This window comes from Aureococcus anophagefferens (genome assembly GCF_000186865.1).
Source record: "Aureococcus anophagefferens unplaced genomic scaffold AURANscaffold_70, whole genome shotgun sequence".
NCBI classification, from domain to species: domain Eukaryota; class Pelagophyceae; order Pelagomonadales; family Pelagomonadaceae; genus Aureococcus; species Aureococcus anophagefferens.
The window spans coordinates 59,333-71,598 of record NW_008705621.1 but is presented as its reverse complement, the minus strand read 5'-3'; the positions used below and the strand labels follow the sequence as shown (position 1 = coordinate 71,598).

The 12,266-nt window shown below is 61.8% G+C and overlaps 4 protein-coding genes across 4 annotated transcripts in view; 2 read left to right on the top strand and 2 right to left on the bottom strand.

The window, feature by feature from the left end:
* Positions 1 to 2,056, bottom strand: part of AURANDRAFT_68172 (hypothetical protein) — a gene marked incomplete at both ends in the record, with an annotated part of 2,747 nt that extends 691 nt beyond the window's left edge. Inside the window, 2 exons of the mRNA XM_009043801.1 lie at positions 759 to 1,184; positions 1,286 to 2,056. Of these exons, the coding sequence (XP_009042049.1) occupies positions 759 to 1,184; positions 1,286 to 2,056 (1,197 nt within the window). The remainder of the gene's footprint in view (positions 1 to 758; positions 1,185 to 1,285) is intronic.
* A 223-nt stretch (positions 2,057 to 2,279) lies between these two features.
* AURANDRAFT_68171 (hypothetical protein) lies at positions 2,280 to 4,605 on the bottom strand (the record flags this gene model as incomplete). Its single annotated transcript, XM_009043800.1, has 2 exons — positions 2,280 to 2,491; positions 4,479 to 4,605. The coding sequence occupies 2 exons, from the start codon at positions 4,603 to 4,605 to the stop codon at positions 2,280 to 2,282; spliced, it is 339 nt and encodes a 112-aa protein (XP_009042048.1).
* Positions 4,606 to 7,749: 3,144 nt separating this feature from the next.
* AURANDRAFT_68170 (hypothetical protein) lies at positions 7,750 to 8,067 on the top strand (the record flags this gene model as incomplete). The annotated part of the gene is made up of 1 exon (XM_009043803.1): positions 7,750 to 8,067. One exon carries the CDS (start codon positions 7,750 to 7,752, stop codon positions 8,065 to 8,067), a length of 318 nt encoding a protein of 105 aa, XP_009042051.1.
* A 2,470-nt stretch (positions 8,068 to 10,537) lies between these two features.
* The window catches only part of AURANDRAFT_68169 (hypothetical protein), a gene marked incomplete at both ends in the record, with an annotated part of 19,641 nt that continues 17,912 nt past the window's right edge, over positions 10,538 to 12,266 (top strand). The window contains 2 exons of the mRNA XM_009043804.1: positions 10,538 to 10,644; positions 10,890 to 11,183. Coding sequence (XP_009042052.1) covers positions 10,538 to 10,644; positions 10,890 to 11,183 — 401 coding nt within the window. The remainder of the gene's footprint in view (positions 10,645 to 10,889; positions 11,184 to 12,266) is intronic.

Genomic DNA, 12,266 nt, shown 5'->3' with positions numbered 1-12,266 from the left:
CTGTCAGAGCGCTTCCGAGCTCCGACAGCCACTCGATCCCGCATACGTATGCGTTTAACACAACGCCGGAATGATATATATCACGAATAACTAGAGTTAAGATTTAAAATAAGGGGGGTCGACGATGGGCCCCTACTTCGACGACGCCTCACAGAGCGACGGCAGAGAGAAAACATGACCAGCAGAATGCAGGAGGCGGAAGGGTGACTCCACTCAGAGTAGACCGCTCGAGGCTGCGTCGCACCGGCCTCGGGCTGCGCCCTCGGACGGTACTCCTTGCCCCTCGGGTCTACTCTTCACTGGGAAAGCGCCACGTGCGTCTATGCGCTCCTCGCTGCGTGCGTCGTGTTCGTGCTCGAGCTCGGCGCGACGTCGAGCGCGTTCCTGGGGAAGGTCAATTCGTCGCTCCCGTTTTCTGTCGTGATGTTCAGGCGCATGATTACCCAGGAGGTGTTTTTCTCCGAAAGTGTCGCGAAGGCGCTCCTCTACGTCGCGCTCGTCCCTTCCATGTTCGCGCGATGGTCCGTGCTCGTCTGGCCGGGCGTCCACCTCCTCGCCGTCGCCGCGCTACGTCGGCGACGCGCTCCTGCCGCCGCGGGCCGCGCCGGACTTTGGCGTCTACGCCCCCGTGCCCTCCGAGACGACCTTCTGAGCAATCGAGGCGCTCCGAGGTCGGCCCGAGGCTCGCGCGCGCCCACCGGCCGGTTCCGTCGACCTGAGCCCCGCGCCGCCGCGGACTAAGCTCCCCTCGCGCCCACCGGCCGGTGCCGTGCCTTGTGGCGCCGGAGCTTCGGGAGCGCGAGGCCGACGGCGTAGAGGTCCGCGAGCCAGAGCTGGGCGTAGGCGACGTCGTCGAGGGCGACGAGGCCGTGCTCGTAGAGGGCGACGTAGGCGTCCTCGACCGCGCGCGCGACGGAGCCGCCCGGCCGGTGCGGCGCGACGCCGTCGAGCACGCGGACGACGGCGTCGGCCTTCTCGTACAAGGGCCGCTCGCTCATGTAGTCGGCGAGGGCGTCGTGGTCGTTGCGGAGCTGGGTCACGCCCGGCGGCAGGAACGCGAGCCGGAGCCCCGCGGCCCGGAGCACGCGCTGCGCGACGAAGCCGCGCCAGATGTCGGCGACGCGGCCGTGGACGGACGCGGGCAGGAGCAGCGCCCAGAAGGCGGCCCGGTCGAACAAGGTCGCCTGGGCGTTGAAGGGGCAGACGGCGCCGCCGTCGAGGACGAGGGGAAGTCGAAGGGCAGCGGCAGCGCCGCGCGGGGCCCGAGGCGGTAGATGGCGTCGACGTCCGGGTCGTGGTTCGCGAGGAGCTGGGCGACGACGACGTCGTCGGCCGCGCGCGGGTCGTCGGCCGCGGCCGCGGCCGCGGGGCCGTTGATCGCGTCCAACGGTAATCCCCGGGGCCACGCCTTCTCCGCGCCGAACGACGCCGCGTAGGCGTTGAAGAAGGCGCTCCCGGCGTCGGGCGCGTCGGGCGCCGCGAGGCGCGGGTCCGACGCCCGCGCCGCCGCACCGGCCGAGGCCGGCGGCGCGCCGAGGAGCACGTTGTCGTCGTCGAAGTCAAAGATCGTCGCCGCGCCCGCGTGGATGGCGTAGAGGTAGCCCAGGTTCTTGCGCGCGAAGTGGTCCCAGGGCGTCGCGCTCGCGAGGCCGTAGGGCAGGGTCTCCTGCGCCGCGGCGCTCAGGTACGCGACGGTCGCCGGCGCCGCGGCCGCGAGCGCCTCGTAAGGGCCGTCGGCGGTCTTCCGGTCGCCGACGACGACGAGGCACCAGCCCGACGCGTTGCCCACGCGCAGGATCGCCTCGCTCGGCGGATTGATCGTCGTCACGACGCCGCAGCGCTCGCAGGCCGACCAGGGCCGCGGCAGCGGCGACGCGCTCCGGTTCACCGTGTCGCCGAGGCGCGGCCCGGCGTAGGTCGCCACGCGCTGCGGTTTGTAGCGCTGACCGGACGTCGCGGCGCTCGACGCGCCGAGGTCGCGGCGCGGCCGCGCGCGCTGGGACGACGTCACCAGCCACAGGGCCGCGGCCGCGAACAGGCGCCGCGGGCAGCCCATTGTCGCCAAGGAGTAATAAATAGTATATATATATATATAGGATCAAAACCAAGAAGGACCTCACCAAGAGACCTTAATATCAATATGGACCCCGCCTTCCAAAGTAATGTCGAAATGGACCTCACTTCAAAACAAAATATCAAAAGGGACCTCACCGTCCACCATTTTTGACCATCATTACCTGGAATTTAATGTCCCATCATATCGACGCGTCTTCCCATAATTAATACCAATCGAGCTCGGGCCCGTCGGCGATCGCCGCGACGTCGTCGACCATCGCGAGCGGCGTGAAGTCGCGCAGCACGGCCGGCAGGCCCGTCATGTCGCTGCCGTCGCCCTTGAGCGCGGCGAGCTCCTCGCGCAGCCCAGCGATCTCCGCGTCCTTGCGCGCGACGACCTCGTCCTTGGCGAGCGTCAGCAGCTGGGGCAGCGTGACTAAGACGACTACCATAACAGATACTTTTTTCTAATATTACGACCTTTATATATCCTGATAATCGGCAGGAACCAGGGCGAACACACACGTAGCGAATTCTCAGATACTACTCGAGCACACGTGAATCTGAGAACCCCGCCACACACTAGTGTGTAGGGCACGTGTGCGGACAAAAGATCACAGTGTAATTTTAAGTGAATAATCGATTGAACCAATCGTGAAGTTCGTCAACTAGCAGCAGGAGCGAGGAGACAGCGTCTGGGGCAGCCCTGCGCTTCGATGACTGCGCCGGCGCCGGCGCCGGCGCCCGATGGGCGCCCCTTGGTCGCCGTTTCGAGGCGACCATATTCCGTACTCAAAGCTTCCTCTGAGGTGCCCCATACGCCGAGCGCCGGGGGCGCCGCGCTGCTCCATCGCGTGGGTGGATTTTTTATTATTTTTATTAGTCTGGGCAGCCGAGTCGCACCGGTACCCCCGGCGCCCGGCGTACGGGGCACCTCAGCTCACGTGCTCAAAGCGACATGGGCGACGACGACGACGACGACCTCTAGAGCGCCTAAGCCCCGCCCCTAACCCGCATTCGTACGTGTGCATGCGACCACATTCGACGTGTGTGGTGCGTGTGTGTGTGTGTTCGCCCTGGCAGGAACAAAGGAATTCGCAATAATTATTGACACTCCTCATCGCGAGCATTTCTTTTGGTCCAAAAACAAACAACCATGCTGCGGTCGATCTTCATCCTCTCCCTCGTCGCCCGCGCGCCCGCGCCGACGGCTGCGTACTATTCCCCTACATCAATGCCCACGACGGCCGCGCCTACGACCACGCCACAGCCAACGCCTCGGCCGACCTCCTTCGCCTTCGCGTCCAACGCGGCGCTCTACACTGCGGTCGACGAGTGGCTCGCCGACGCGGCGAGCGCCGAGGCCTCCTACGGCCACATCAGCACGTGGAACGTCTCCGCCGTGACGAGAATGGACTCCATGTTCGACGACGCGAGCGCCTTCAACCAGGACATCAGTGGCTGGGACACGTCGTCCGTCACGGACATGAGCCGCATGTTCTACAGCGCTGACGCCTTCGACCAGCCCATCGGCGCCTGGGACACGTCGTCCGTGACGGACATGCGCTACTTGTTCCACGGCGCTGACGCCTTCGACCAGGACATCGGCGCCTGGGACACGTCGGCCGTGACGGACACGTTCCGCATGTTCCGCAGAGCTAGATCCTTCGACCAAGACATCGGCAGCTGGGACATGTCGAAGGTGACGAGCATGAGCGGCATGTTCATGTATGCTGGCTACTTCAAGCCGGGTAAACACAAACTAAACATATACCAGACTATCAGCCCCGCTTGAGGCTGCTATAAGCCCTGCTTGCATGGGGAAATTTATTTTAATAAAGCTTAAGCTTATTGTAGAAAAACCTAATCCTAGTTTCGTAATAAAGTCATTGTTGTCGAGCTACGAGTCATCGTAAACGAGCTAAGCTTCAACTCGTGGGGCAGCCATCGCCATGGGCAGCCCCGGCGAGTCACCCCCCCCCCAACGCATCGCACCGGAGCCGCACCACACATCGATCGAAGGGAATGCGCAGCCCCACGCGCCGCCGCGCCACGCGTCGCCGCGCCGCGCGCCGCCGAGCGCCTGGCGCCGCCGCCCACGCGGCGCGCGATGCTCTGGCACGCGGGCGACAACACCGACGACGCGACAGTGCCTGGAGCATCGACGACGGAATAGGACTGGCCTAATTTCCCCAGCGCGGCGCGCGCGCGCGCGCGCGCGCGCGCGCGCCGCCGCCGCCGCCGCCGCCGCCGCCGCCGCCGCCGCCGCCGCCGCCGAGGAGGAGGAGGAGGAGGCTAAGGCCTAGTAGCTAGCCCTGCGCGCCTTACCACGTGCCGGCGGAGCCCAGCTCGTCCGCGAGGGCGAGGCCGTTCGCGAGCTCCTCCGCGCCCGGGTAGTCCGGGAAGCATATGATGTACGCGACGCTGCCGGCCGGCCTTGGCCTTCGGGGCCTTCACGTTCCGGACGTAGCCGGTCCAGTAGACGCCGTCGCCGTTGTCGTCGCAGACCATGGCGACCTTGCGGCCCGGCCCGGGGCGGTGGTGGTACATGAGCGCGTGCGATTCGATGTTCTTGAGGTACCACAAGGCGTCGCGCTTCTTCGCGCTGCCGCTGCCCTTGTCGGCCCAGTTCGTCTTGCGCCCAGTCGCTGAGCAGCAGGACCCTCGGCGGCGAGGCAAAGCTCACTAGTGGAGCTCGAGCAGAAATGCAGAGCTCTCATTGGTCGGACGTATCTCACTGCAAGCAATTCATTATACAGAGCATGGCCCCACGATCTATGAAGCTGGGTTTGGCATGTTATGCTTCACGGGGGAAGAAAACGAGAGCACTTCGCCGTAGGAACTCGGGCTCGGAGACCTCGAAACTCCAGTCCGTGTCGCGGGCGAACACGCAGAAGCCGAGATCACTCTTGCCCGCCCCCCTCGCGTCACGCGTCGCGCCCCCACAGGGCCGCTCAGCTTCTGCAGCCCCTCGGATGACATGGAGTGTTTTTTCGAGACCGCCGACCCCGGGTTTCTACTGCGAACTACCCTCACTTTCTCCCTCGAAGACCCGGAACATGCCGAACCCAGCATCAGCGATCGTTGACAGCCATGCTCGATAGCAGTAGCTCGCCTGCAGTGACCGCCAGTCGTTGATCTCATTATAGTGAAGTTATTCTCATCGAGTCAGCGGTTGAATTCATCGATCTTCACTAAGCTTTACCACAATGAGCTCTAGTTTTATTACAATTAGCTTAAGCTTTTTTAAAATATTATGCCCTTGCATGGTACTACCTGCAGTGATTGTCTGTCGCTTAGATGACCACTGCACCAGGTTTCCACAGCAGTAGAAGCAGGAGCAGGAGTTAATTTAATTTAAGTAGGGGTGAATTATAATTTTCAGGGGAGGGAGGGGTGCTTCTAATTTTCACTTCAAAATCACCATATGAACGGGTGAAACTATGGTCGTATGACGACCCGCGTGGAGCACATTCAGGTTGAACGAACACGAAACAGCCCACCCTGCCCTACCTTCCTCCGTCACGGAAATAATCTCTGAAGGCACCTGGGCATACTGCAGATGAAGCGGGCCCGGGGGGGGGCATCTCTAGCTCTTGAAGTCTAGGGATCCCTATATGACTACTTAAGTACTAGTAACCTCTAGAGCTTCGGCGCCACTGAACACGCTCTATTGAGCGAAGATGAGTGGACGTAAGCTCGCTCGAGGTATCGCGGGCCTCGGCGTTGTCATCGGAGGGTTGGGCGTGGCCTACGGCATCACGCGAGGACGTGTGCGCCGCGGGAAAGGAAGCGACGCAAAAACGGGAAGAAAGCGCCGATGCGCCGAGCAAACCATGCCGCGAAAATCAATTCGCGTCGCGGAAGAAGCGGCGAACAAGCTCTTGGCGTTTGGTACGAAGCAATGGACGAAGGAACTCGCGGGAAAATGGTTCACGGATCAAGATGGTCTGCGCAAGGCTATCGCGAAGGTGCGCTACCAAAGGACGTCGTCGGAGTGGGTCGTGGACGCCGGGGACGCCCCGTGTCCGCTGTACACGGTCCTGGAGCTCGCCGAAGACGAGGAATGGTACAAAGAAGCGTACGGCGTCTTCAACAAGAAAAAATTCGGGTCGGGGGAGGCGCCGGGCGAAGGCGACCGCGTCACCAAGTTCTTCTACGACGGAGAAGCGTACGACGGCACCGTCGCCGAGGTCACGGTCGGGGACGTGCGGCGCCGACCGGGAGAGAAGGCGCGACGCATGAAGCTGTGGGACGTCGCTTTCGACGACGGAGATCGCGCCGGCCTTTCCGAGATCGAGGCCGTCGCGGCGAGGCGAGCGTTCTCGCGGCGGAACGGAGCGTCGGCTCGGTGAGGCGACACATCGCGCTTCGGCCGCCGCGAGCTGTCGAGCGGATGGCGGTTTCCCACGCGTGCGAAGACATGGCGAACTAGACCGGTCCTCCCTAAATCCATTTAAGAAGCATGGGCGTGGACCGGCGCTCATTCGCTTGCAAGCCGCCACGCCCTTCGAGTGGACGCGCCGTCGGCCTCTTAGAGCTCCCCCAAGATCTCTTTGAATGATGATATACGACCAATGAAAAGCGAGCTCATTTGGACCGCCTCCGAAGCGTCGCCGTTCGCCGCGACCGCTGCACGCGGAATCCCCAGGGAGACGCCGCCACCAAAGTCGCGTACGCTAGAAGCTACTAATTCAGTCGAAATTTGAAGACTTCACAAAGTTCACTATGAGTCGTGCTTTGACAAGTCGAGATTTGGTCCTGCCAAAATGTCATAGGTACAATTAGGTACAATAAGCTTAAGCTTTATAAATTTCCCTGGGAGAGGACCACCACAACCAGCAGTTTTATTTAGCTGGATGATGATAGGTGGTCTAAACTCACTAACCCGTTACCGGAAACATATTGTACTGCCGTAAATGCAATTTCCGACGCCTTTTCCACTTGGCCTTTCGTATCTCCCACTAGCCTGAGCTAAAGGAAGCAGAGTAGACTCCTCCCTCAAGTGGGAGGCTGAGCTCAATTTCAATTAAAGTGTGCCAGAATGAAGGCCGACGGACCCAGAGAGGTTCCCCAAACGTTCCCCCAGCCGGGACGTTTCAAAGTTTCACCTGGGACGTGAGGAAGTTTTCGCCAGGGCTGCAGACAGTGCGCGAAGGCTAGGGTCGCGGTCGACTCCCCCCTGAAACTCCGTTTAATTCAGGGTTGACGTCTTCGGCCCCGGCGCCTGGCCGGACGTGTCCCAGGCCCCCCTGGGACGTGGGTGGCGCGGGGGCGCGCCCGCGGGGGACGGTCCTGGCCGCCTCCAGCGGAGCGAAGCGCTGGAACCATTGCGTAGCCAATCAGCGCCTCGCCTGAAATGCGCAATTGGCGCATTTCAGCCCAGATACAGCCGCTCGAAATCGACATCGTTGTCGATAGCGTCGTTTGCATGGTCTGCTGATCATGGGTTTTGGACCATGGCGCGCACTCTCTACTTCTTCGCGCACAGCCGAAGGTGCGCCGCGAACGTGGCCGGTTCTACGGGCAGCCCGTCGTCGTTGCCGCCGCGGGGCAGCCCTTAGTTGGGGGGCGTCGGTGGACGCTCGCGGAGTCGCTGAACGTCGGCGACTTGTGGCGCTGGAGACGGGCGACTACTGGCGCCCGCAGCGCGAGGGCGGCGGCAGCACGCACGCCTTTTTGCTCGCGCGCGTCATGGAGCAGCGCGGGAGCGGCGGGAAGGGCTACGTCGTCGCGGACGACCGCGCGACGCGGACGCACGACAACGAGGAGTACCGCCCCGGGGACCCCGTCGTCCTGGTGCGCCTCTTCGACCGCACGGGCGCGGACACGCGCCGCTTCACCGTCCGCATCTACCGCGCGAACGGCAGGAGCGTTCTCCGAAAGCTCGACTCGGGCGACGGCCGCGAGGACCAGCCCGTCGTCGGCGGCACCACCGCCGTCGCGCCACGCGCGACGTACACGATCACCTCGGCCGCCGAGCGCGCGATCACGACCGCGGCGGCGCACTGAGTCCGCTTTTCGCGCGCGTTTCGCCCGCGGGCGTCGTTTCGCGCGCGCGCGCGCCACACCACCGACGCCGTCCCATCCGAGCCCCTGGCCGACGCCGTCCCTCGCGGACGTCCCCGGACTGGGGCGGACGCGTCGTGACCGCCCCCGGGACCACCCGGTATCGTTAGCAATTGTTTCGTACTTCTGGGGGGGGTCGACCGTGGTCAGAGCCCGAAACGAATATTTTAAACGAATTGTCCCACGTCCGTTGGACGTCCGTTGGACGCCCGTTGGACGTCCGTTGGACCCCCGCGCCTGCGGTGGACGGAGGGCCTCTATGAGGACCTCTAGCCGGGCGACCGCAGATTAATAATTAATAATTCCTATGGCCGCGGCTAGCCATATGGTCGTTTCGCGCACTGGCTGCAGATGGATTACATCGGTCGGGCGGTGCACCAGTTGGTGCGTGAGAATTATCTGCAGCTGGTTGTTTCCCCTGATTTTGAGGCAGCTGTGGCGGCGCTGTCGCAAGCGGTCCAGCGCCGGGCTGCTGCCAATCATTATCTGATTGACTAGAAAGCTACTTTCTCTAGAAGTCGTCGAAAATGCAATTAAATTATTTCAACGTTCCTCAGCAATCTTCCAAATTGCATATGCTTCTCTCGATTGTGGTCCTTCTAGCTGCGCTGGGACAGGGACAATCACCAGCATGCGCGTCAGTGCTATCACATCGTCGTGCACCAAAGACCTGGCAGAATGTGGAACACGTGTTGATATCGAGGCTCGGGCGACGCGAGAGCGTTGCCCGTCCTTTAACCGAGTTCGAAATATTCCGTTCATACACTTTTCCAAGCGTTCTTGCGCAGACGCACGCGAGCTTCGAATGGATTGTATACGTGTATAGGACAGTGCCGTCATCCGTGAAACTCGCTCTGGTAGCGTTGCTGGCCGAATACGAGCGCTTCCACGTTGCCGAGGCTGACCAGCATGCGTGCTTTTCGCGGCGGCTCCAGCCTCCCGAATTTTGGCCCGTGGTCGATCAACTCGAGCTTTTTGATCTCCGGCTTGCGTGGGACAGCGTATCACTGGTGGTGACGACACGACTTGCGGCGACCGACGCTCTTCCGCGAGACGCGATGGCCAGACGCGCGCTTCGGCGTACGTAAATTTTCCCTTGCGAGGTCCCTGAGCCAGACATCGTAGTGTTTCAAGCTGCGAGCACGACTCCAGAAGATTTGCCCGGTGATTGGCGCGGTATTCGCGTCGTCTGCTGGCAGCGCTTCTTCGAGTGGGAAGGATCAGAGAAACGCGTCGTCGACAAAAAACTCGCGTCACAAGCATGTTTTCCATCCGGCCTCAGCCAGATCACCGTTGGCGCCTCTCTCTCTCGGAGTACGCGCTCTGTCTATCGGATCTTCCCACCGCTCTGTCGCAAGCGGGCATGGACAACGATCCTCGACGACGGACACCTGCCGCCACTCTCCCTGGCGACCGCAAACGGGTTGCCCGAACGTGGCCGTCGCCAGGAGATTAGCGATTCTGACCATCGACTCTTCCGATTAGATTTCAATGAATCCACGCTTGACGCGTTAAAAGAAAATCCGACGCCTCGACCTTGCGATCTGCGGGGCGACTGCCTTGCCGCTATTGTCTATTTGGCGCCTAGGTGACCCCCCACCGAAAGTTACACCATTGAATCGCTTAGGTCGTTCTAAGCAACGCCGACGTGCGAACGGATCGAATCGACGCGATCAATCGCGCCTTCCTCGCACATTTTAAGCACAAGGCAATCTATGCAGATGGTGACTTTCCTGAATTGGGTGTCGAATCCTGCGGATTCCCAGGCGCTGTGAACCAGGTATCAGCCATGCGGAGGCGACACGAATGTGCCTACGGCCGCGCTCTCGCGAAATTCGACCCGTTCGGCATCAGGTACTACATCTTCACCACGCACGACGTCTGGTGGAACGTTCTGGCGTTGCCGCGATTCCTGGATGCGATAGCTAGGACGCTCCCCTTCGATGCAAACGTTTCAGTTCCAATCGTGACTGGCGGTGGCGGCGCTCTTGGTCCGCGAGCGAGCGTCTATTCGTCCTTTGCGATCCTGAACGCCGAGGCCCTACGACCTCTTGCCGACACTTCAATTTTAGAGACGTGCAAAAAGGACCTAAAGAGTCGTAACCCATGGGCCAGATGGGTGGCATCGGATGGACTCTACCGCACAGACCACCTCCTTTCCTATTGCACCGACCACCCGAAGCGACCTCGCGGGAACGTAGTCGCCCAGGAGACTTTTTGGTGCACGTCGCCGTCTACCGTCAAGAGCGGTAACTTCCGATTTCACGCCAACATCCGACATCAAGAGTACGGTGCTCTCCTTGACCAGTGGAACCCGGGCACGGTAAGCCTCGACAACATGCCGCGCGTAAACGCGCGTAATTTTGATGTCGCCGCCATCGACGAGTTCCACTATTGCGCCCATCACCTCAGGATGACGTGCGGTGCCCGAGCAGCGGCGCTGTCTCTCGTAGTCGCCCTGGCCCACCTCAACGCGAGTGCTATAGATTCTATCAGCCAGGACGCCACCGTCGTCAGCGAGTGCGCCGCTCCGCAGCCTCGCGTTCGAGCTTGCTTCTCGGGCGCGCTTCCAGGCGTACCTCTCCATCCAAATTGTAGAGGCGACGTCAGCCAAAACCCCGCAGCACTCCGCAGGAAAGAAAAAGGCTGGCGGAGTCAACGATATGTTCCCCTTGACGTGTGGTTTCAGCACTAGGTCGATGGGGGGACCAAGAGAGCAAACTCGAAACCTGTTACTCATCGATCCTTGCCCGCGTGGCCCAAAGGACCCCGGGGATTTCAGATTGGAGCAAGAAATTGCGGGCGAACTACGACGTCGTGTCGGCGAGCGACCACGAGTGGTGCACGCTCACGCGCTACAACTGGGCGTGCGTCGGCGACGCGTACGCGGCGGTGCTCAATCGCACGCGCCCCTACCGGCCCTGGCGCTTCCAGCTCGCCAACCTCCCGCCGGGCACGCGCGTCTTCGCGGACGGGAACTCGTACCTCGCGGAGCGGATGACGACGCTGCTCTGCGGCTGTCATTCCACCGACGTCTTCAAGTTCGACGTCACGGTAGTGTAAGCGAAATTGAGCCCCAGGAACTTCACATCGAGGTCGTTGTAGAGCCACTTCATCCGCAGCGCCGGGTGGAGGAGCGGCGCCATCGCCGCCGTCGCGTTGGCCCAGGCTCGGGCTGAAACTTCCTCGCGGAAGGCGTCGGGCGTCGCGGACCGCACTTTCGCTCGCGGGGTGCCGGGTCGGTTCGGGCCCGGGAGCCGGTGGTGCTGCTCGTCCTTCTTCATGGACGCGGCCGACGTCCGGTGGATGACGCCGAGCATGACGTCGGGCTCGAGGCTGACCCCCAGGAACGACGCGAGCCGGTAGTACTCGTCGACGGGGTTCGCGGCGAGATCCTCGTAGAACAAAATCAGGCTCGGGTGCGTCCGCCGGACCAACTCGTCGTGCCAGTAGTAGCGGAGCGACACGAGCGCGGCGCACTTCGGCACCGTTTCGATTATGTAGTCCTCGGAGGCTTTCCCTTGCGACGTCAGGTTGACACGTTCGTTGTAATGAGCCCAGCTGACGACAACGGCGCGCGGGTCCCGCAGGATGAGCACGTAGCGCGCGTTGACCGGGAGCGGCCCGAGGAACGCGGGCGGCACGCAGGCCTCGGACCCAATGGTGATGCCGTCATCGACGCAACGTTTCAAGAACGCATCGAAAGACCGTTCTATAGCGACATGAACCGCAATCGCCTTGCTCATGGCGCCCGGCAGCCTATGCTTCTCGTTAGAAACAAGTATTTCGTTGGCAAAGTTCGCGGAACGCGTCTTATTATTTGCCTTGCCGCCGCCGGCCGTAATGATGGCAACGGCGATGACCTCCAACCACGTGGTACCACTTTTTGGTTGGCCGTGGGTTTCCACGACGGTTCCTTCAGTTTTGTTCGTCTGAACGCGAGTGTCGTTGTTCGTTGCGGTGCCGAGGGCGAGCACGGCGATGGAGAGGACACGGAGTCTCATAATGTGTATATATATATATACCGGAGTATAGTTCATGTGGGGCGGGCGGGCCAGTGGCGAGGAGAAAAAATCCAAAAAATAAAAAAAAAAGAGGCGCCGAAGGCGCCGAAGGCGCCGGAGCGGGATCATCCCATGGCG